This window comes from Falco peregrinus, chromosome 6, assembly GCF_023634155.1.
Source record: "Falco peregrinus isolate bFalPer1 chromosome 6, bFalPer1.pri, whole genome shotgun sequence".
NCBI classification, from domain to species: domain Eukaryota; kingdom Metazoa; phylum Chordata; class Aves; order Falconiformes; family Falconidae; genus Falco; species Falco peregrinus.
The window spans coordinates 92679361-92700749 of NC_073726.1; the positions used below are offsets into that span (position 1 = coordinate 92679361).

General features: G+C 52.8%; 2 protein-coding genes and 1 long non-coding RNA gene across 5 annotated transcripts; 2 read left to right on the forward strand and 1 right to left on the reverse strand.

The window, feature by feature from the left end:
- Positions 1 to 775: 775 nt before the first annotated feature.
- Positions 776 to 11062, reverse strand: MLF2 (myeloid leukemia factor 2). Of its 3 annotated transcripts, XM_055809242.1 has the most exons (10): positions 8236 to 8408; positions 8035 to 8108; positions 7578 to 7625; positions 5352 to 5478; positions 4844 to 4879; positions 3286 to 3339; positions 2759 to 2884; positions 2232 to 2391; positions 1903 to 2143; positions 776 to 1368 (listed from the first exon to the last, which is right to left on the reverse strand). In XM_055809242.1, exons 2-9 carry the CDS (start codon positions 8082 to 8084, stop codon positions 1965 to 1967), a joined length of 780 nt encoding a protein of 259 aa, XP_055665217.1. In that variant the 5' UTR covers positions 8085 to 8108; positions 8236 to 8408; the 3' UTR covers positions 776 to 1368; positions 1903 to 1964. The 3 variants fall into 3 exon arrangements, with proteins under 3 accessions (XP_055665217.1, XP_055665216.1, XP_055665218.1); XM_055809241.1 differs by lacking the exons at positions 7578 to 7625; positions 8236 to 8408 and adding an exon at positions 11044 to 11062; XM_055809243.1 differs by lacking the exon at positions 7578 to 7625 and having other exon boundaries at positions 8236 to 8407.
- LOC114011566 (uncharacterized) lies at positions 9067 to 10705 on the forward strand. The gene is made up of 2 exons (XR_003553510.2): positions 9067 to 9911; positions 9996 to 10705. It is a non-coding gene; the product is annotated as an uncharacterized LOC114011566 (long non-coding RNA).
- Positions 11063 to 15389: 4327 nt separating the features above from the next.
- Positions 15390 to 19435, forward strand: PTMS (parathymosin). The gene is made up of 5 exons (XM_055809249.1): positions 15390 to 16057; positions 16803 to 16874; positions 17620 to 17698; positions 17855 to 17919; positions 18476 to 19435. Exons 1-5 carry the CDS (start codon positions 16010 to 16012, stop codon positions 18524 to 18526), a joined length of 315 nt encoding a protein of 104 aa, XP_055665224.1. The 5' UTR covers positions 15390 to 16009; the 3' UTR covers positions 18527 to 19435.
- The last annotated feature ends 1954 nt before the right edge of the window (positions 19436 to 21389 follow it).

The window sequence follows — 21389 nt, forward strand, 5'->3', positions numbered from 1 at the left end:
GCAGGGGAACGTGGATGGAGCCCGCCCGCAGCCCAGGCCCTACCAGGGGCACAGCACATGCCACTGCCCCAAGCTTCTGGGGGCTGTATTCTGCATCCCTCTTTCAGGGCAAGACAGATCTCAGCGAGGCGTCTGTCCCGCTGCTAGCGCCCTACTTACAACACGGGGGTGCGCAGCAAGGTCCCGGCACACCGCTTCCAAGGGCGAGTCACGCTTCCATTTCCCACCTTCCCTCCCAAATGAGTTAACGGCAAGGTTTATTTAAGGGTGCGTGCTGGAGCGGGAAACTGGCCCAAGAACCTTGGAGATCTTCCCTAGTCCTGTATTGCCAACGTCGCTCAAGTTTCACCTAATAGCAAAGAAGTTAAGAAGAGGTAATTTCTAATGTCAGCCGCAGTTGCAGAGAAATAATGAGATAATGAAAACATTCCCGGGCCGTGCAGAATCCCAGGGGCCCACTGGAGAGCTGCACAGCTCACCAGGCAGCAAGAAAGACCAACCCATCTCCCCTGCGTGCACAGCAGAACTACAGCAATTAAAAGGTATATTTTGCAAAGGGTGGGTTCTCGGGCCATCTTTCACCATTTCCATGTGGAGCATCATCTCACTTCGTAACTACAGGGGAAGGCCATAAGGCTATTTTCTGTACTAAAATAAAGCCTTACAATTTAACACCATGTTTTCCCTCAGCAACTTCCCAAGGATACAAAAAACATTTACTTAATTGCACAGCAGGTACAATTAGGTCAGCTGAAGGTAAAGACGGATCCAACGATTCTTTACAGTTTGTTTCTTTATTCAGTAAACATCTAGTTACAAGTTTCACAAATTAAAAAAGTGGGGGAGCTGATTGAAGAGGGGTCGGGGAGGGGGCCCACAGGCTGATCCAGCTTTTGCTCAGCTCCTCCCTTCTCTAACGCACACATCCTTCTGCTTCACCACAGCTGCACCAAGGAGCAGGAGGGGAATCGAAGCCTCTGTCCCGGTGAGGGGACCGACACAAGGTTCCAGCAGAATTCCCTCATATTTCTTTCACAGGGGACTAAACACAAACATCAGAACCAGCCCAACCCAGCACAGAACGAGTGGGAAGGATGGAAGAGGCAAGGTGGCAGCTCCTCATGCCCACCACTACTGGCAGAAAGAACAGAACCAAAGGAGAGCAGAAAGGGAATGGGCAATTAATGCGTTCCTTGCACATCATGAGATTCCCCATGCCCCACTGCAGCACCCAAATGGGGCAAAAAAGAGCAATGCAGAAGATTAGTTGCTTTGTTTCAATTCTTAAGTGGGAGGGAGGTTAATACTAAATTTGAGGAGGGTCCAAGTAGTGTTTTGAAGGGGCTTCAGAGTTTCAACTGTCTGTACCTGGGAGGAAGGGAAACAGAGAACATAAAAAGAGAGTAAGCAGTGGCTAGAAAGCAGCACAGAAGACAGATAAACATGTTTAAATCTGATGTAAAAAAAAATGGGGGGAAAAGTCCCTTTTTAAGCACTAGAACACATCCTAAGTGAACCCTATTCAAAACACAGCAGACACCAGCACTTACTTGGATTTCAGACTGGATTGACAGCAAAAGGTCTCTTAAGTTCTATACAGTGACAGCACACTCTACAGATTGTGATCCTACATCGTTTCATACCATTTCAACCATCAGTTAAGGCTGACACCACACTTTCTTTGTTGATGACAAAGCTAACTTCAACAGCTTCCACCTTCCCAGTTGGAACAGTATTTTCTCAAAATTTGCATCTTCCCCTGCTCTCTAGACTAAATGGGAAAACCCATTTCCAATCAACACATCAAAATAAGGCAAGACTGGGGCAATGAAAGAAAGTAATCCTGCGGCTAAGAGGCAACTGCACAGCAGAAGACGAGGTAAAGAGCTCGTTAAGACTTACAAGAGCGTGTAGGTAGATTTGGGGGTGGCCACGCTGCACCCCCCACCAGGTCTGCTCTGAGTTCACCAGTCATACCGACGGGACTGTCTAGAGGGAGAATCCTCAGGGCCCTGGATCGCAAGGCGAGTCCCTTCAGCCCGACGGCCGCTGCTGCCTTCGTGACGCCGGTATTCCAGCCCCCGCTGCGGCCGGAACCGGGACGTCTCTCGCCTCCACTCGTCATCGAATGCGGCTGCATCACCTGTGTCAGGAAAGAACAAGCTCAGATGGGGAGGAGGTGGGGAAGCGGCGCCTGGTTTTGCTGGGAGGAGGACAAGGGCGCTACTCACTTTCATCCATGTTGATGTAGTCCTGCCTCTCCTCCTGGTCACCCGTGCGATGGTTCCGGGACCGCTGCATGATGTGGGCCCGCTCCCTGATGTGGTGTCCAATTGACATTTGTTCCAAGCCGCTGTCAGAGTCCCTTACGGTCCGTCTGGTCTCGCGGATCTGAGGGCAGATTCCCATGTAGGATCAACATTTCAATTCATTCTCCCAGCCCCGCAAGACACTCTGACTCTTGCCCACGGTAAATTGCACTGCCACCACTCCCAGCATGTCAGACACCAACATAATGAAGAGGGGAAAAATGGATTCCCCCACTCCCAGTGCTTCCCATCCCCTCCCAGTGCTTCCCATCCCCTCCCAGTGGCCCTCAGCATGGTTCAGTGAGTCACAGCGTGCTCCTCGAACTGCAAGTGACTGCAAAGCAGCAGTGCTGTGGGTGGCCGGCACTGAGCCACCAAGCGAAGTCTATCCACCCACAGCAAACCCAGCAGCCTCGCGCTGGGAAGGCACACTGCAGCCTCCTCCTTACCCCGCCAGGTGCTGAACGCATCTCTGAGGTCTCCTGATACACTTTGGGTCCATCACCCAGGTTGGAATAGGAGATGACAGTTGAGGAGGTAAATGTCTGGCAGTTAGCACCACTTGTCATATGCTCCTGCAAGAAGAAATGGGGAATGGTATAAAGAAGGAAAGGGAGGGAAGAAGAGATGGCAGTTAATTCTCCCTCCCTACAGTGAAGCAGGAAGAAATTACAATAGGAGGAATATAATCCCCGTGGGTCCATCTTTCTGGAGAATCCATTTTCCTGTTAAATTAATTCTTGTTTCTCGCTAAGCAAGCCTACCCCCACACTTCCTTCCTCACCCACCTCCCCTCCCTGCTCTCAGAGGGTACGCCTCAGGAGCGAGGTCTCAATCACCGATTCCTGGTCACGGAGCAAGGCTGACAGCAGCTTGAGCACAGCCCACAGCAAAGCGGTGCAGTAAGATGGAGACAGAGGGGACGATGGCAGGAGCACTCCTCTCAATACAGACTGGTTTACGGGAGGGTTCTTACCATGTTTCCAATCATGTCGTTCATCATCCCAAACATATCTATAAAGCCACCTGCCTGATAAAAAGAGAATACAAGAATAGTCAGTTTGGAAAGATACAGGAGGAACGAACAAAAAACTGTCTGCAAGGGACAAAAACCTGCTGCCTAGGAAGAAAAACCTTGCTATTTTCCCTTTCTTTCAGTAGTGCAGAATCCCCTGCCCCAAACAGACAGGATTTGGGGTTGCTGTCCTCTGCATTCTCTCAGGTTGGGTTGCTCAAGTGTTCTGGCTCTTCAGATCTCTGGATATGGCGAAGGTTGTTCTTTTCGTTTGGGTCTGACTCCCAATGCACTGGGGCTTGCGAGTTGAGGCGCTCAGCAAAGCTAAGAGAAGAAATCTCAGATGTGCACTAACAGTGATCTAAACCATAAGACAGTCATCCTTCAAGCACGTTTTCACCTCATCACTGTCAACTCGTAATTTAAACTGCAAGGAAGTTTCCATTGATTGTGTTCTTTCTAACATAATTACAAGTTTTCTTATTTTCCCTACAAACACTCGACTTTTTAATCCTGTAAACCTAAAGGCTACAGCAATATACCGGGCCAGCAGGTCTCACAGGTTAATTGTGCAATGTGTAAACAAAATTACTATGTCCATTTAAACTTGCTGATTTTTTTGTTTCCTTGAGTAGCTTCTTGTTCTCGTTTCCAGCAGAGCAGTGCTCACACGCAATGTTATCCTTTGAAGTCTATCTGTTTGTACTCTTATTAATCCTTCTCTGAGCTACGATAATTCCAGGACGCGTAGTCTCTTTCACCAAGGCAATCCTGCAGAGCAAGGCAGCTAAAGTTGCTGGATCTGGAATAACCTATTTCCACTGCATTATTTTAGTAGTTGACGGAGATCAGCACACTCCAAGCACGGCGTTCTCACATACACACAGCCATTCTCATTCCAGTCCTGTTCAGTTGAAGCATTCAGCTGGCTTCTCCATCCGCCACCCCTGGCAAAGGAGGTTCAATAATCACCTCTGCCTACTGATGGCCAAGTCTCTTCCTCACGTTACAGTTCCTCTATTACCTCCAAACAGATCCACTGCTTCTTTTCAGACATACGAGGTTATTAAAAGACTATCTGCTCTTCCTGAGTATTAACTGTCCCAATTCCTATGAAATATTGTGCTGTGACAGCTTTAGGGGTCTTCTCTGGTCAAGGTGCAAATACAACCTCCCCATATAAACAGTTAGAATCTCTCCTCCAAAACAGCTCACCGCCTAGATTAAAACATTAGAGGGGAAACAAGGGGAAGGCCTGAAGTCATACAGCAACTCAATGAGGTCCAAGAGAAACCAGCTGCCTCCAGTTTCGGTTCAATACCCTCTTCTGTACTGCGTATAAATCCAGAGCTCATTCTGGTCTCTTCACACCCTCCCACCCTCACTACCCCTTAGGATAGATGGTCTTGCTCACAGATGGCTACATTTTAGCACTGGTTGCACGCACTGCTGATGAATCTCAGCGTGGAGCCACTACTTGGAAAGCCTCTGATCTGATGGAGAAAAAGAGAGAACTTACCATGCCGAGCATCCCAAAGGGTGAAACAGCTCCTGCCTGCCAGGACAACAGAAAAACAGAACAGAGAATGACCTTCCAACAACCAGACACCAAGATCCTCCTCAGAACACCCTCATACTTCTCAGAAACAGAACTGGGAACACTCAGGCCCGACAGACAGATGAAGGAACTGCCCCGCAGACCCATGGCAGTTCAAACCATATCACCTCTAGCAAACCAGACAGAGGGCAATGCTCATAAGTTTCCCCCAGTTACGTTGATTTAACTCCTTGAGAAATAGCACTTATTTCTTCCCTTCCCCCCATTCAACCCAGAACACAGTTGCGTTCCATGTATTAATGCATGCAAAGTAAAGAAAAGGACAAGCAAACCCACTGTTTTATTAGAGATTAATTCTGCACCCACCAAGCGTGCGACGGCAAGGGATGCGCCATGCCAGTAACGGCAGCAGACAGGAGCTAACAAGGCAGTTCAAGAAACGCTGTCCTGTACTCAGCGCCTCACTTACCTGCATCCTACGGCCAGCCTGGCGAGCCCCAGGCGTGGTCCCATCAGTGATGCCAAGGAGCGGGCCGAACCCGAAACTTCCAGAAAGCATGCGGTTCATGTGCTGCCGGTGGATGGCAAAAGGGTCCCTTTCGGAAAGATCAGGAGAACAATGGTGAGGAAGGGATGACAGAAGACAAAGCCCCACATAACCCACCCGTTCTGACTTTGAGTGTCTCTTATGTAACCGTACATTCTTTTTCAAGCTGAAAATCCAGAATCCCAAGAACTCACTGTTGCTTATGGTGATCCTTGGGGCTGGAAGGGACCTCTGAATCCCATCTTATTTCTTGCAATAGAAGGTATTCTACCACAGAATTCCTCTCAGGCACTAACCGGTATCTATTTAGACAGTTTGGTGTTCTGCTCCCACTAACGCTTTAGGGCCAAGCATGGCTGAGGCACTCCACAACCTCACCGCCCTAACAAATGAAAGCTGCTTCTCAGATCCACAGCCCAGGTACCACCCTTTCATACTCATTTCCTCTTGTGCCATCAAACCCCTTTACATCAACAGCTCTGCTAAACAATCAAACCCTTCTAGAAGAGCAGTTCTTTGTTTTGCAGGGAGGTGCATGAAGACTCTCCCGGCTGCAAATAGAGGTCTGCACTTAATGGGACCAGAGAGCATGTGATCCCAGATACCATCCTCTCACCCCTCCACACACACATTGCCCTGGTTTCAGCTGGGATAGAGTTGTTTTTCTTCTCAGTAGCTGGTGCAGTGCTGTGTTTTGGATTTGGTGCAAGAATAATGCTAATAGCACGTGGATGGTTTTAGTTGTTGCTGGGTAATGTTTACACTAAGTCAAGGTCTTTTCAGTTTCTCAGGGAAGAGGCCTGGAGGGGCACAAGAAATTGGGAGGGGACACAGTCAGGACAGCTGACCCCAACTGGGCAAAGGGATATTCCTCACCACATGATGTCATGCTCAGTATATAAACTGGAGGAAGAAGGAGGAAGGGGGTGACATTCGAGTGATGCCATTTGTCCTCCCAACCATTAAACGTGATGCAGCCCTGCTGTCCTGGCGACGGCTGAGCACCTGCCTGCCAAAGGGAAGTGGTGAATGAATTCCTTGTTTTGCTTTGCTTGTGCATGCGGCTTTTGCTTTACCTGTTAAACTGTCTTTATCTCAGCCCACAAGTTTTCCCACTTTTACTCTTCTGATTCTTTCCCCCATCCTGACACACGCAAAGTGAGCAAGCAGCTGTGCAGTGCTTAGCTGCTGGCCAGGGTTAAACCGTGACACACACGCAGACGCACACGCAGACACACACACTCAAATCCAAGACTGAAACCTCCAGAGAGGACCGTATGGCCTGACACCCTGTGACAACCCTCTGCCCCAAGTAATCTTCACCTGCTATTTGGCTACATGTTATGTGTACGCCTGCTAAGAGCTTGAGACCACATGCAGCTTTTGCAGAGTTGAGGGAAAGGTAACAGTAACTGGGGTCCCTAACTGGTTTTCCTTCCTTTCTTTTCCTTCTTTTGCAACCTCTACTTTGAGGGCTATACGCATTCACACATGGTGGAGGAGCAAGGAAGGGAAAAAAGAAGAATAAGGACAAACTGTCAGGGAATACAGCAGATGCAGTAAAAAAAAAAATCAAGGAAATACCACAGCATTACTCTGCACATCTTAAGAGTCTGTGCTTACCCTTCTTGAGCATGAATAACCTCAGCTGCCTAGAATACCCCTGAGATCACAAAAGCACCTACTACAAACCAATACTTTTCTGTCTCTACTGGAAATGCATCCCATAACAAAGGCTAGACTCATACCTGCCACATCAATGAGAGCAGTCATTCTGTGACTAACTGGGGCCTCAAGGTCTCCTCTCCTGCTAATCTGTTTAGAGCTGGTCAAATTCCTGCTTATTACCAATTTTATAAGCAAAAACCAGACTTTATTCTTCCACATAAATTAATTCCACCAAGTTTCTAGCAGCGCCATGCTTATTAACATAATCAAATTCTCAAGGTATTACTGTCTATTCCTCATCCGCTTTGGCAAGAACTGCCAACTTAGTTTTGCTGCCAAAACTTATCAATAGCATCCAATTTCTGGACTGTGGCCAGAATCAAAGATGTTCAGTACAGGGAATCCCATCGTGACCTTTGTTAGGTTCCAAAACTCCTATTTCAAAAGTTCTTGTTGTCTTCTCTTTACTTAGCTCCTTACAACTTGACAACTCCTTTAGCAGTCTTCTCCAGCTCCAGTAACGATTTCCTGTGCAGAACAGCAACAAGCACCGGAGGGAACAGCTGATTTTATCTGTCTGAACTGAAATCCTACTTTGCGTAAGAAAAAAACCCAAATCCTTCCCCGAAGAAAAAGGTCAGGTACGCCAGCCCCCTCTTCCTCAGCCAGCTGCAAAGCCTTTCGGCCTACTTTACTTAATTACGCCTTCCTGCACGGCCAGGCTCCTCACTGCAGGAATCAGCCCAACGCGAACCAGGTTATTCCCTGCGCTGCCCGACCCCCCCCCCCCCCGCACGCTCCCCCGGCAGCCGCCGCGCTGCCCCCGCGGCCCAGGCGCCCCCGGCCAGCCCCGGGGGGGAAGGCCGGCCATACCGGCCCCCCCACGCCCCCGGCTCTGTGCCGCAGCCCCCGCCGGCGGACGCCCGGCCCGACTCACATGGCAAACATGGGGTCCTCCGGCTCGCCATCCCTCATCAGCCGGAACATGCTTCCCTCGGGCGGGGGCGGCCTCTGCGGGGGAGAGGGGGGTGAGCGCGGGCAGCGGCCCCGTTCCGGGCAGGTGACGGCCGCCCCAGGCCGCGCCCCCCCCGCCGCGGCCCTCGCGCCCCCGCCCGCCCTGCCCCGCCCCGTGCCCTGCCTGCCGGCGCGCCGGTGGGTGCCGAGCGGCGGGCGCCGAGCGGCGGGCGCTGCCCCTCCGGTTCCGCGGCAGCAGCACGTCGGGACGCTCACGCCTCCGCGGCCATCGCGGCCCGGTACCGCGCTCGCCCTGCGCCCCGCCCGCCCCAGCCGGCTCGCCCCGCGCATGCGCCCCGCGCGCGGCTGGGGCACCGCCCCTCGCCGGCGTCACCCTGTAGCCCGGCCGGGGCCGCTCAGCACAGCGCCCCCTGGCGGCAGCCGCTCCCCGCCGCGCCGCGGGTGGCCGGAGACTGCCACCCTCGCAGCCCCCGGAGCCCAGGGACCGGCCCGCAGCCCCGGGGGCCGCCACCCCCGCAGCCCAGGAACCGGCCCGCAGCCCCAGGGGCCGCCCCGTACAGAACGCCCCGGGAGGGGGCCCGGCCCCGGCCCGGCCGCTGCAAACGCGCCCCACTCACAGGGGCCGCTGTTCCCCGGGCAGAGGTGGTGCCCGACAGGCACCGGGGGTGCTGCTGGCCTCGGTAAACCGGAGGCAAGAGGGAGCGGGGCACCGGCCAGGGGACAGGTACCGCAGAGATGGAGGTTGCCACCTGGCAGCTCGCAGTAGCCACAACCCAGCGGTCCGAGCCCGCAGCCGTGCTTGGGCCGCTGCAGTGACAGCACCCGGCCCAGGCATCCTGCGCGGTGCCAGCGCATCGGGCGTACCGACAGATTGCCCATACCGAGAGCACCGGCAGCATTTGCACCGGGGTGCTCGGCCTGGCAGGAACGGGGAGGGTGTGCCATCAGTCAGCTGCGGGTTGCCACTGGACCCCGGGCAGCTGCACAGGTACTCGGTGTGCAGGGGAACCCCCACAAATCCGTGGGTGACAGCCTGTGTCACCGTCCCTGGGGAGCGCTAGCTGCCTCCCACTACCGCCGGCTCTGCTGGATGGACAGCGGGCTGGGGACTGGACACGCTTCCTTGGGGGGGTTGCTGACTGCTGTACCCTGCCCACTATGTGCGGGAGCCAGACCAAACCCCTGCCAGAGGACTGGAAATAGGCAGGTTGCAAGATGCGGTTGAGAAATCAAACTCCTGGGTTGCGGCAGGAGCCATGTCCTTGGAATTTGGAGTCTGACCGAGGAAAATGACCTGGCAGCGCAGTTTACGCGGGGGGATGCACAGGGGATTTGGCAATGCTTCTTGCTACACCAGGTCTCAAAGCCGCACGGTGTCCAGAAAGGTGACTTCTCACCAGAGTCCCGTGCCTGCGTGCACACAGAAGGCACTTCAGGTGTCCCTGTGTCTAGTAAGTGCATTCCACGGAGGCTGAAACTAACACCCACAACCTAGAAGCTGTGGAGAGCACAATGGTGCAGGACGGCGAGGTGGAGACATCCTACGGGCAGAGCATGGGTGCAGTGGTGACAGACCTCGGGCAGCACTCCTTCGGGAGTGCTGGAACACTCTCCTGCCACCAGCTTGGAGCTTCTCTGTGAGCACTGAAGTTCATACAGAGCCTCTGCTAACGCTGCCTCAGCCTCCCTGCCACTGCTTTTGCAACCCTGAATCATCCCTCAGAGACCTCTGGTCTGGAAAGCCTTTCCTGTCCAGTATGTTTTCCTTTTGCTTTCAGGCTCTCCTGGTGTTTGATTAGTGTGTGGCAGCTGACCTCGCGTGGCAGGACTCAAAGGCAGGTAAAGAGGTTCTTGGGCAAGAAAATAAGTATCTCTCTTTTTTTTTCCTTCTTCTTTTTTTTTTGTTTTCTTTTTTTTCCCCAGAGCTGGGATAAAACAACTGGCTGTCCCCCAGATACCAGTGATCCTCCCACTCCTGGAATGTCCTAGAGATGATAGGACTCCCTCAGTTTTTCCCATATGCTAAGTCAGGCATTGCTGCCTTCCAAACAAGAGGGACAGGGAAGGAACAGAATGGAGTCTGGAACAAATACTGCTTTGCAGATCCTTTTTCTGTCCCTAATGCTGCTCCTCTGCAAGTGGCCGGTGACACAAAGGGCTGTGTTGCTGAGACTGGGGGCTGAGGCTGTGGGGCTCATGGGGTATTTCTGTAGCCTCGCAGGCAGTCCTTATGCTTGGTGAACCTGTGTTACCCAAGACTACGTTCCCAGTGGTACTACCAGTTCAGCAAATCTTGAGGGAATCCAGCTTGCAAAGAATCGCGCTGGTGGCAAGTGCTGGGTGAGACCCTGGAAGGAGGAATTGGAAATGCAACCTTTTTCTGGAACGTGGACAAGCCCACAGTTCTGAGGAATGCAGACACTGTGTTACTGTGCTATTTGTAGGACAGAGGTTTCTGTATAGTGCTCGGCACGTTGTGTCTAACGCGCACTGAGGGGATGGCCGTTTTCTGGGTTAGAATAACGAAGCACGTGGGGGTGCGAGGGAAAAGCAAGACTCCCATCTTGCTCCAGTCACATTCTCTATACTCAGGTTGCTTCTGTATTCGTCATGAATAAAAGCCATTAACTACATCTCTCCGTTTCCTTCCTTTCCTTTTTTCAAGCTGCCCAAGTTGTGCTGGAGGCGGTGGAAGATGGGGGGGAAGGGGAGGAAGAAGGAGCTCAGCAGGCAGCTGGGAGAAGGCAAGTGAAGGGCAAAATGGAAGAAGGATGAATGGCACTGCTGCCCTCAACTCCACCTTCTCCCGCCTACTGCCGGCTGCTGCCAGGCAGCCTCCCCCCAGCATCCCCATTGCCCTTCGCGTGCGGTCAGCCAAAGGGGCAGCCACAGCGGAAGCATTTTAAAAGTAAACTGAGCATCACGTGATGAAGGTAAACAAACAGTACACTGAAAAATCATGCCTTGTTACCTGCTGCTTCCAGGGACTGATCATTTTGGCCAGGAAGACAGAAACAGCTTCTTAATGCGTCCAAATGTTCCAGGGCCCCTGTGGACGCCTGTAAGACAAAGAAATCCTCGTTAACAGAAGTCAGAGCTACCCACTGCCATTTCCTCATTGGTTCCCTTCGTCTGTGCCTTTTACATAATCCTCACCCAACAACTAACTCTGACCTCAGATGAAGGGCACCCTGCGTGAAGGACAGCTCTGATTTGATCCTCAAACGTAACAATTTGTATTTGGGATGCTAGAGCCAGCTTGTGGTGGCTGCAGCTTGCACTGCGCAGCAGCAATTACTTTCAGATTATTTTGCTTGTGTTAAGAATGTGTCTGTCGCACTGTGAGCGAGAACCACGACCTCCATCTGTGCTGTGTTAGCAAAGAGAGGTTCACAGAAATCATGACTGAAAATCTCCCTCCTCTTTCCAATCTTCTCACAGGCTGTGTCACCCCTCGTCACTCCCTTCTACTCCTCTTGCTTCCTCTTGCCATGTTACCTACCCTGCTTCCCAGCCCTCCGCAGTGCTTATTCAAATGTGTTGCCTCTCAGGAAGCCATTTCCCAATGCAAAGTTGGCTGGTGGTTGAATTCTTGGGTATTTCCTCTTGACTTCAGGATATACAGCATCATGAAAGAAGAACAAAACTAATTATCTGCCTGTATTTTTTAATGGATGCAGGACCAGAAGATGAATAGTGTGGATTAAATACATAAATGCATTCAAACATGTACCCTCCAACACACTGAGATTTTGCTAGTTTCACTGTAAGTGAAAGGAAAGAGAGCCCTCTGTGTCTGAATTTATGTAAATCTAAGAAACGTTAATGCAAATACACAACCTTCTGCTCTTTTGCTGTTCAGCAAAACAGTTTGGAGGAGTTTTGGAACCACTTACGAGTTAGTTCACCAAATAAAATTCTTGAAATACCTAGTATTGTGTTTTTCTTTTGCTCAGAGTTAGTTCAGCCTTCAACATAAATAAAAGCCCCCACATCCCCCAAGAGAACACAGTGACGAGTCTAGCAAGGTATTAAAACAAAAAGCATAAGCATCTGCTTCTAGGTGCATGCACCCTGCATATGCTACAAGCAGAAGACTACGTACCACGCATGAAAGCCCAGACACACGTGCAAGCACATGCTCACTTACGAAGACACACACCTGCAAGCTTAACACATCCCTCAGTAGAAAAGCACCATACGTTCTGTACTCACAAAAGTAAAACACATGTAACGGAGAGAAAATATCACCACTGTACACAAAGAGGTATGTACTGCATCTAAATACATGCACGCACCTGCATAAACACAAAGCACAAACAGGGTACAGCACAAAAACTGGCACTTATTGTACAGAGCAAACTGCATTCATATCAATGCCCAGGCTACAGACAGACGCGCACAGCATCTATCTTCCCAAAAAATGATGCATAATCTAACTTCTGCACCTCCCTCATACTGTCTAAGGACATAAGACTCCAAAAAGGATGGAATATATTCTGCTGAGTTGGCAAAGCCACTTCAGGCAAAGATTACAGAACATACTGAGAAGGGACTCGCATCTGCAGACCGTGCAGTAAGTACACTCGCATTTGCAACAAAAGGAAAAACACAGATGGGAGAAGAGCGCAGAGAAAAGCCACAAATTGATCCAGCAGATGAAATGCAGAGTAGCACAAATCAGAAGGAGGAGCAGAAGACACAGGGAAGAGTTAGGTGAGACAATTCAGAGATGCCCTCAGGGCTTGAGCAAAGCAGCTGCGTGCTAGAAGCCAAGAGACTCACCATCGGGATCTGAAGGGCAGGAAGAGCTGGGATGCAGAAACAGGCATGTCACAAGGTATGAAGAAGAGTTTCACATCAGATTTAAGGGAAAAAACATAGCTGATATAGGCATGCTGGGCAAAACAGGACACGTGGAAAATGAAGGGGGGATGTGAAACAAATTTTGTACGTGGGATAAAGGATGTTGCAAAGAGAAGCCAGGAAGAGGGGCGCAGGAAGAATGCTGCCAAGGATACAGTTAGAAGGCAGAAGCTGAGAAGCAACAGAGGAGGCAAAAATCACAGAGACAGATATGGTGGGGAGTGTGGAAAGCAAAATGTGAGGCTGCACACTGCAGACGCTAAGGGGGGAAGGGACAGGTGGCACACCAGTTTGTAGAGCTGACCAAACAGCCCCATCCCACAGGTTGCCGGAAACATGCTTCCCTTCCACAAAGAGGTGCCTGTCTGTTTGCATCCATAGGTGTGCCGTCTGTGTCAACAAGAAGCTGGAGCACAGCAACATCACCAAATATAATTCCCACTTTCTCCTATCTAGGATGGTGTGTCAAGGCCTGCTTGTGCATTAATGTGAAAATGTCTCTGCCAAGGGATGCGTGTTGGTACTGTTCTGCATTTTCAACAGTTGAGCACGCTTAAGAAAGGGTAAAAAACCTGAACTGGTGAAGGGAACAGCAGATAGAGCCATGCATCTTCTGACAAGCAAAAGCAGAGAGGAACAACATCTGGCCACTTTATAATATGGGGGGGGGTTAGCTCTCCCTTTCGCGTGTAGCTCCAGAAATTATGATTTTCTTCTCATACAAGAGAAGGATGAAAGAAGGGTACCTGAACCAAACCAGGGCTTGAATGTTGATAGCAGCTAGACCTGTGAAGTTGGCCAGAGGGGCTTTGTGAAACGGGAAGGGGGCAGGAAATAATTAATGCATACATTTTCATGATTTGTTATTTTGGTACTAGTCTAGATCAGCGTGTCTGGGTTACATGACAATTTCTTTGGGGCAGGCACTATGTGTAGCTAGGAAGAATATAAATTAGTCAGATCATGAGAGAAGCAGCTGTAGCTGCAGAGGAGACGAGACGACAAGGTGGGGATCTCCTGCCTCCCTGTCACACAGATATAATTTATCCAATCTCTTTCATACTTTACTTCAGGAGATGTGTACTTATTGCCTTCTCTGTTCCACAAGTACCAACCACTTTTTCTATTAAATGCTCAAACTGAAACACATTTGATTAAACTCAAGGTCTGGATCCTGACTTCACATGGAGGTTTACTGAGTTTGTATCAGGACAAGAAGGGCTGACACACCTAAATACATTTTCCAACCAGATGGATTAATAACCTTGCCTTGTACCTGTGAGAATGGCTGTGTACATCCATACATACTCACTTGCAGGCTCGGTTTTGTAAGTAGGCTTGCAAATGCATGCAGAATTTTTTGCACTTGCCTGTGACTAAGAGTGTGACAATACAAATCTTCAGGGAAAGGTAAAGGGAATTTAGTCATCCCCGTCTGCCCAGGCTGATAAACAACGCTCTGAAGCACATCTGTTCCGTTAACCACAAATCCCCTGCAGCTGCAAGACACAACCTGCCGTTCTGCTGAAAGGCCTTCGGCTTAAAGGCAGACTGAGCGCCGGCCAGTGGCCCTGGGCGGGCCGCCCCCTGCCCGGAGGCACCGGCAGAGCCCGCCTTCCCGGGCGCAGCGCTGCGGCAGGCGGCAGGGGTCAGTGTTGGCCGCCGCACGCTGCCCAGCCGAGCCGCCGCCGGGCCGAGCGCCAACGGGGCACGGCCATCCGCCGCGGCACCGGGCCGGGGGGCAGGCCCAGCCCCAACACCCGCCGTGTCGCACCACACAGGGCTGCGGGCAGCGGCCTCCCTCGCCTCCGAGGGCTCTCCCGCACCTGAAGCGGCGGAGCGGCGCTGCCTCCAGACGGACCTCTAGCCTCACCAGGCGCCCCGGCCGCCAGCACAGCCCCAGCCCCGCAGAGGGGCAGCCAGGGAGCGGGCAGCCACCCGCGGCGTACCACGGCCCCGCCGCCGCTCGCCGCCGCCTCAGGCCCTCGCCCGCCGGCCCCACCGCCCCACGTGCCAGGGGCCCCTCCCGCCTCCCTGCAGCAACGCTCTCTGGGCCCCCCACCCCCACCAGCCAGCCTACCGCCGGCAGCCAATAGTAAACCTGTTGCCAGGCGGACGTCTCATTTGAATGGCCCAATCAGGCGTCTAGCCATTAGTTCCCTCCTTATATGGGGAAGCGGGATGCACTGCCTAAACCTCCGCTCCCCCGCCCCTCGCCGCCGCGGGCAGAGCGCGGGAAAAGCAGCCTCGCTCCCGCCCCCACTCAGCGCGTTCCCGCGCGGGGCCTAGCGGAGGGGAAGGGGGGGTGGGGGTGGGTGGTGGCTGGGGCCGGGCCGCAGAGAGGGGGGGGGGCGGGCTAGCTGGGGCCGGGCTGCAGGGAGGGAGGGGCCCCGCCGACGGGAGCTCTTCCAGCGGGAGGGAAGGCGGGTCGGCAGCTGGAGTGGAAAATTCCAGGCAGGAGGCCGCGTGAGCCCGGCCGTCGCCAGCGCTGCCCACCCACACGGACCCGCACAACAGCTCCTCGCCCACCGCGGGTTCCTCCTGAAGGGACGGCCAGGCTGTACGGGCGGCTGTCCCCCTCCGCCTCCCTGGGCTGTGCTGCAGGGGCGGCTGGCAAAGGGCTGGGGTCCCTGGGGCAGTGCCTTGGTGTGGCGGCTCGGCGGGAAGAGCGGGGCTTGTGGGCTTCGCGCCCCCGTCTTGCCTCGACGGGCCGGGTGGGGGCTGCCGTGTGCCCCCGCTGCCGGGCGCTGCGCCGGCTGTGGTGGAGCGGCGAGCGCACATTGTTCTGCCGGCCGGGCTCCCCGCGGCGCAGCCCGTCCCTCTCCCCTCCCTCCTCCGCCTCCCGTCCCTCTCCCCTCCCTCTGCAGGTCCCTCCTTCCCTCGTCACCGAGCGGTGTATAAATCCCCTTCCCCGGCGTATCCCCCCACCGCGGGAGACCCTGGTACTTTGGCCCCCGGGGCGGGAGCCTGCTGCCTCCGGACCGCCGGGACTTTGCTGACCGCTTTTCCCCCCTCGCGGGGCCCCCTCACACGGTTCCCACCAGCCTCTTCCCTTCGCAACCCGGGTCAGGATGTCGGAAAAACGCGTCGAGGAGGCGCCGGCGGAGCTGAGCGCTAAGGTGAGACACCCACCCCACGCCCCCAGCCACCCCCCCACCCCCCGGCCCCTCGCCAGCAGGTCCGGTCCCGACGGGGAACGGGGAACAGCGGCCCCGCTCACCTCACCGGGGGTGGGTGGCGGAACGGCAGCGCGGTCTTTGAGGTGCCCGACCGCAGGGGGGCGCTCGTTGGCCCTTTTCGCGGCGTCTGGCCAATGGTGGGGGGGCGCTCGCGGGCTCCTCGCGCCGCCCGGCCAATGGGGGGGCGGGGGCGGGGCGGGGGGCGCGCGCGCCCCCCGCCCCGCCCCCGCCCCCCCCATTGGCCGGGCGGCGCGCGCGTTGCGGTCGTGCGCAGCGCGGGTTACGCGCCGGCCGGTCTCCCCTCGGGGCCGGCAGCCGTTAAGAGAACGGTTTAACGGCGGCGGAACCCCGGGCGAAAAGTACTGTGGACACAAAGTGTGGGCCTTGGGGAGGGAGGGGGGGAAACGCCTCGATCCTACGGACAAGGTTCTTTTTAAAAAAAAAAAAAAAATTAAGACTCTTCCGTACTGCTGGTTTCCATATGTGTGTGGTCTAAAAGTAGGTCTGACGTGTTTTCGCTCTTTTTTTTTTTTTTTTTTTTTTTTTTTTCTGCTAGGGCGGGCGGATTTAACACCTAATATGTTTTATTCTGTGTCTCCTCTAAACCCTCTTTGTTCAAGCATTCCAGTCTTTTCTTGCCATTGACCACTGGAATTATTTTTTTTCCCCCTCACCTCACAAATAGGAAATGAAAGAAAAGAAGGACAAACTTGAGGAAAAAACGGTTCACAAAGAAAAGAAGAAGGAGGTAGTAGAGGTGAGGCCCTTCTGAGGGATAAATTTAGGGGTGTTATATGAGATGGTTAGCCAGGCTCGCTCTGGGTAATGAACACTAAAGAAGTACGGGAGATTAAGAAGGGGGGCAGGCCCAGGGAGCTCACAAGGGAGAGAGGCAAATGAAGAGCGAGCTATAGGATAATTACGGAGAATGAGCCTTGAAGGACTGGGCATGGCCCAGTGAGAAGAAAAAAGATCAAAGAAGGGAGTGGAGACGAGCAAGGAGGAGTTAGGAGAAAGTGGCACAGGAGATGTGGTGCTGCACCCGGTGAAGTACCCTGAGGTGCGTGAGGAGTGTAAGTTGAAGAAGGTGAGGGGAAGGAACAGTGAGGAAATGGACAGACTGGTGAAGGTCAGAAGGGATCAGGAAGCAGGTGTACTACAAGCATAGGCTAAATCATTAGCCTGTAGCCGGAGAGATGTTCTGTTTGTTGGGATGGAATGGCTGCAGCTTGTCGGGGTTGTAAGCCTTGGAAGCTAAGGGGAGTTCGTATTGGTGGGCAGGGACTGGAAAAATTGGTTTTGTGAAGAAGGATGGTTGGGAGGAGGGTTTCAGCTGGGATGGTGGGAATAACTGGTCTTGGTAACACTGCAGAGACCACTTGGTGCACGTCTGAGGATGGAGTCTGAAGTAGCTGGAGCTCTGCTCTTGCACTTGCACCAAAGAGCACATGGAAGTGTCACCCTGGTGCCAGTATCTGCTCTGACCAATTTGTTTCGTTCAGGATGAAGAAAATGGAGCTGAAGAAGATGAGGAAGAGAATCCTGATGACGTGGATGAAGAAGGTGGTGATGAGGATGAAGGTAGGAGTAATTGGTATAGGGAGAATGGGGAGGAATCGGGCTGTGGGGGAGTAGCAGATCAGGGAGGGCATTTCCTTCTCTGAGCCCTCTGACTGTGCGACTATGTTCCCTTAAATGCTACTTCCAAAAATTACTTCCTCTCTTCCTTCTGCTTAGAAGGAGACGAGAATGGGCAAGAGCAGGATGGTCATGCAGAAAAACGATCTGCAGAGGAGGAAGAGGTGAGTGATGGTGTGAGAGTAAATGACAGTGAGAAAGGATTAGGTTACCTGCTACGTGCTGGTCAAATCCATGTGGATGCTGCTGCTGAATATCAAATCGGCCTCGGGTCTAGTTGCTTCAGCAGCAGATGGGTAAACAAATCTGTTGTGGCAAGGGGATAATAACCCCCTGTGGGCTCACGGTAGGATCTAGGTCCCTCCGCTAGCAGTCAGTGCTGAGCGTTTGAGAGTCAGGGTGCTTGAGATGATGCTGGGCAATGACCCCTGAAGTGACGTGAGCCAGGGCTTTGTACACCTCCCAAAAGGAAGAGCGTGGGAGCCCCTCCCAATGGAGCTGTCCGGGTCTTAACCATGACAGTCAGCAGGACAGTTGTCAGGCAGTCAGGGTTGCTTCAAAGAGGAGTGGGCCTAGGGTGGGCCAAACAGATTTCGACGTGGAGGAAAGAGCAGCAGTAAGAACTTTGTGGAGAAAGGATGTACCTTGGTGTGGTGGCTGATGGCAAGCCTTTTTTTTTTTTTTTTTTTTCCTACCCCCCACCCCCTGTGTCCTGTGTAGGATGAAGTGGATCCAAAGAGACAGAAGACAGAAAACGGGTCTTCAGCTTGAGTCCTCCCCTCCCATCTCCTCTGTTCCGTCCATCTCTTCTCCTCCATTCCAGCCTGTGCTTGCACTGTCCGTTAGCCTCCGGCTTCACACAATCTCAGATGAGGGAAGATTAGAAATGCTCTCAAACAGAGAAGACAGCAGTTTCCTCCTCGCCTACCTGTGACATCCCTCAGCTGAAACTATTCCAGTCCCCCCATCCCTTCCGCTGTGCCCCACTGACAAGGGATCCTCTCCCCTCAAGAATCTCGTCGTTTCCTCTGGCCCAGTATGTCCCCTTACCAGGCCTGTGTGCCAGGCTCCTCCTGCAGCCGGCACCCGTCCTCCCCTTCCCGCTTGCCCCCCTTTTTTTGTCACTAGTGCAAATGAGATTCTTGATGGCTTCTGCTCCCCAGGCGTACTGCTGTCAGAGGTCCTCCCTGAGTCCAGGAGGCTGCGGGCACACATCTCATGGTGCATTTTCCAGTTCTAGGCGTCCTCTCATCTGCTTTCCCACTGAACCCTGAGAGACAAAGAAAAAAGAATTATTACAAGCAAATAATGGTTCTGTTAAACCATACATGGATACAGAATTTATTTTAAGCTTGCTTTTTTTTTCCCCAAGTTTACATGACAGCAAGCTGGCCCTCGTGAATTTTTCAGAAGATAAGGGTTGTTTTTATATATGAATTTCACCTGAATTGCATATTTTTCTAATTTGGAGGCTTTTTTAAAAGAAATCAAGAGAGAAACAATTGGGGACCAAACTTTCAATTCCATTTTTTTTCCCTTCAGATTTTCTTGTGACCAGTTTTTGTAAATTAAAGGCGATACAGCCACAGCATTTTCTATGGCACAGACATCACGAGGATGATAGATATAAATATATATATTGTTTTCAACTAGCACTGTAAATAAAAGCGTTTAAAAATATTTCAGACAGCTTGTGTGGACGGTCATGGCTGTACATCTCGCATTACCTCCTGATTGCTGCGGTAGAAGTTGATTTGCAGAAAGATGGGGTGGCTTGACCAGCCCTAGAGAGGGGAGCCCTGCATTACCCCAAAGACCTGCCTTAGTTATTCAAGTGGAACCAGTGTGCTGGGGTCCTGCTCCCTCTGCCAGCTGCTATGGCTGTGGCACAAAGGTAATGGGAAGTTCCAGAGCTACTGGGAAGCTTGTGAAGCTGCCAGCAGGCCTTGCCATGGGGCGGGAGAGGCTGGGGATCCTGAGACATGGCTGCGCCTTGCGCTAAGTGCACGCTGCCCTGCGGCCTGGCGCTCACAGCAGCCGGGGAGCCTTGTGTGAGGCAGGAGCATCATTCTTGTCCCACCAGCTGCCTGGGAGAGATCTGTCCAGCACTTGTCCTTTTATCTTTGCAGACCTTTAAAGCTGCTGTGTTTTTTCCTATTAGAATTTTGGCAATCATGCAACGAGCTGCCAAGAGCTGCACATAATGCCAACTTTTGTCGGAGTGTCAGCAGCTTTATGGTTGTCCAGCCACAGCAACAGATCAGGTACTGGAAGCGCCAACAGTTGCTTGTCTCTGGAAGGGCAAAGCCATCGACCATCGTTTTTTCCAGATGCCTGTGCTTGGCTGGGCGCGGAGGGGGTGGCGTGAGCAGCGCAGCTGCTGCCAAGCCACTTCCCACCCGGAATGTGCCTGCCTAATAGGACATGGCTGTGCGGCTGGGTGTGGGTGCACTGCTGCCCCAGCACCCAGCTGCCAGCAGAGCCTTTGCCGGGTCTGCACCCAGCCCAGCCCAGGGGCCACCACGGCCCTGGTGCTCCTGCCTCAGCCCCTTCACTCCTTCCCCGTGTAGTGTCAGGACCCTTCTCCTCCAGCGGGGATGGGTCTGGTTTGGAGAGGCCTCCCTGCTCCAGGGACATCCCTGGCCCCAGCTGTGACCTTGTGCTGGGCTCTGCATTCAGGGGTCTTTGCAGCACCTAGACCGCGTTTCAAGAGCAGGTAGCTGCTGCTGCCGGGGATTGACTTGCAGCACCTCTCCTGCTCCCGCCCGCCTTGGCTGCTGCGATCAATGTGCTGCTTCAGCTGGCATCTATCTTTTAGTTGCACTTTGGCAATTTTGTATTCCTGCTATTGCTCCATTTTACAAAATGATGGATTCTAGTCTCTGAGATACTTTCACATTGGAGCAAGTCCTCAGGACTCCCCCAGGCTTTCTGCTGACCAGTCACCTTTTACTGTTCTGTACTGAAGATGAATTATTAGCAGATGATACAATCTCTGCAGAGGCTGATTACAGTTTTCACGCTCCTTCTCCACCGCTGCAGCAGTGCCTGACCATGAGTAGTGCAGAATGTCCTTGCCAATGAGAAGTTGTGGAGAGAGAACTCCACCTCCGCTTTCTGTGTGGGTGCAACGCCAGTACCTCTGGTGCTACCCAGCCCGTCACCCAGCAGGCAGTGAGGCAGGACCTGCTCGCTAGGCCAGCACCAGAGATGTGTGCAGCCATCCCTCGTTTCCTCTGAGGGACATGCTGCAGGACAGAGGGAAGTGACAAAAAGCTGCCAGCCAGGTTCTCCACGTCTCTATGGGGCCCTCAACTCCACATCTCCTGCTAGCTCTTCCATCTTATTCAGTTGCGCACCTTTGTCATCATCTATGGATAGTTGGAATATATAGCTACAGATACAGAAATAGAATATCTGCTTTGGTATTTTATTCATCTCAGTGACTTGCAGGACATTGTCACTGACTTGAGGTAAGGGCTACAGATAATGCAATGGAAATTCACAGAGTTTCTTTCTTGTCCTTTGGCCTGCAAAAATCCATGCTGTATCTGGTGGGATTTTAGCTGACAAGATGATCACAGTGAGAAGTTGCGTAGACTTCCAGAAAAAGTTGAGGATGCAGCCTTTTGTG

Bases quoted from the DNA above. Each gene is read 5' to 3' on its own strand.
- MLF2 (XM_055809242.1), bottom strand. From the start codon at position 8,084: ATGTTCCGGCTGATGAGGGATGGCGAGCCGGAGGACCCCATGTTTGCC. The intron at 5,479-7,577 runs GTAAGGAGCTAA...TCTTTCCGAAAG, and splicing joins GCTAAAGGAGTTGTCAAGTT to GGACCCTTTTGCCATCCACC. The intron at 4,880-5,351 runs GTAAGTGAGGCG...TTGTCCTGGCAG, and splicing joins AGGCTGGCCGTAGGATGCAG to GCAGGAGCTGTTTCACCCTT.
- PTMS (XM_055809249.1), top strand. From the start codon at position 16,010: ATGTCGGAAAAACGCGTCGAGGAGGCGCCGGCGGAGCTGAGCGCTAAG. The intron at 16,058-16,802 runs GTGAGACACCCA...CCTCACAAATAG, and splicing joins CGGCGGAGCTGAGCGCTAAG to GAAATGAAAGAAAAGAAGGA. The intron at 17,699-17,854 runs GTAGGAGTAATT...CCTTCTGCTTAG, and splicing joins AGGTGGTGATGAGGATGAAG to AAGGAGACGAGAATGGGCAA.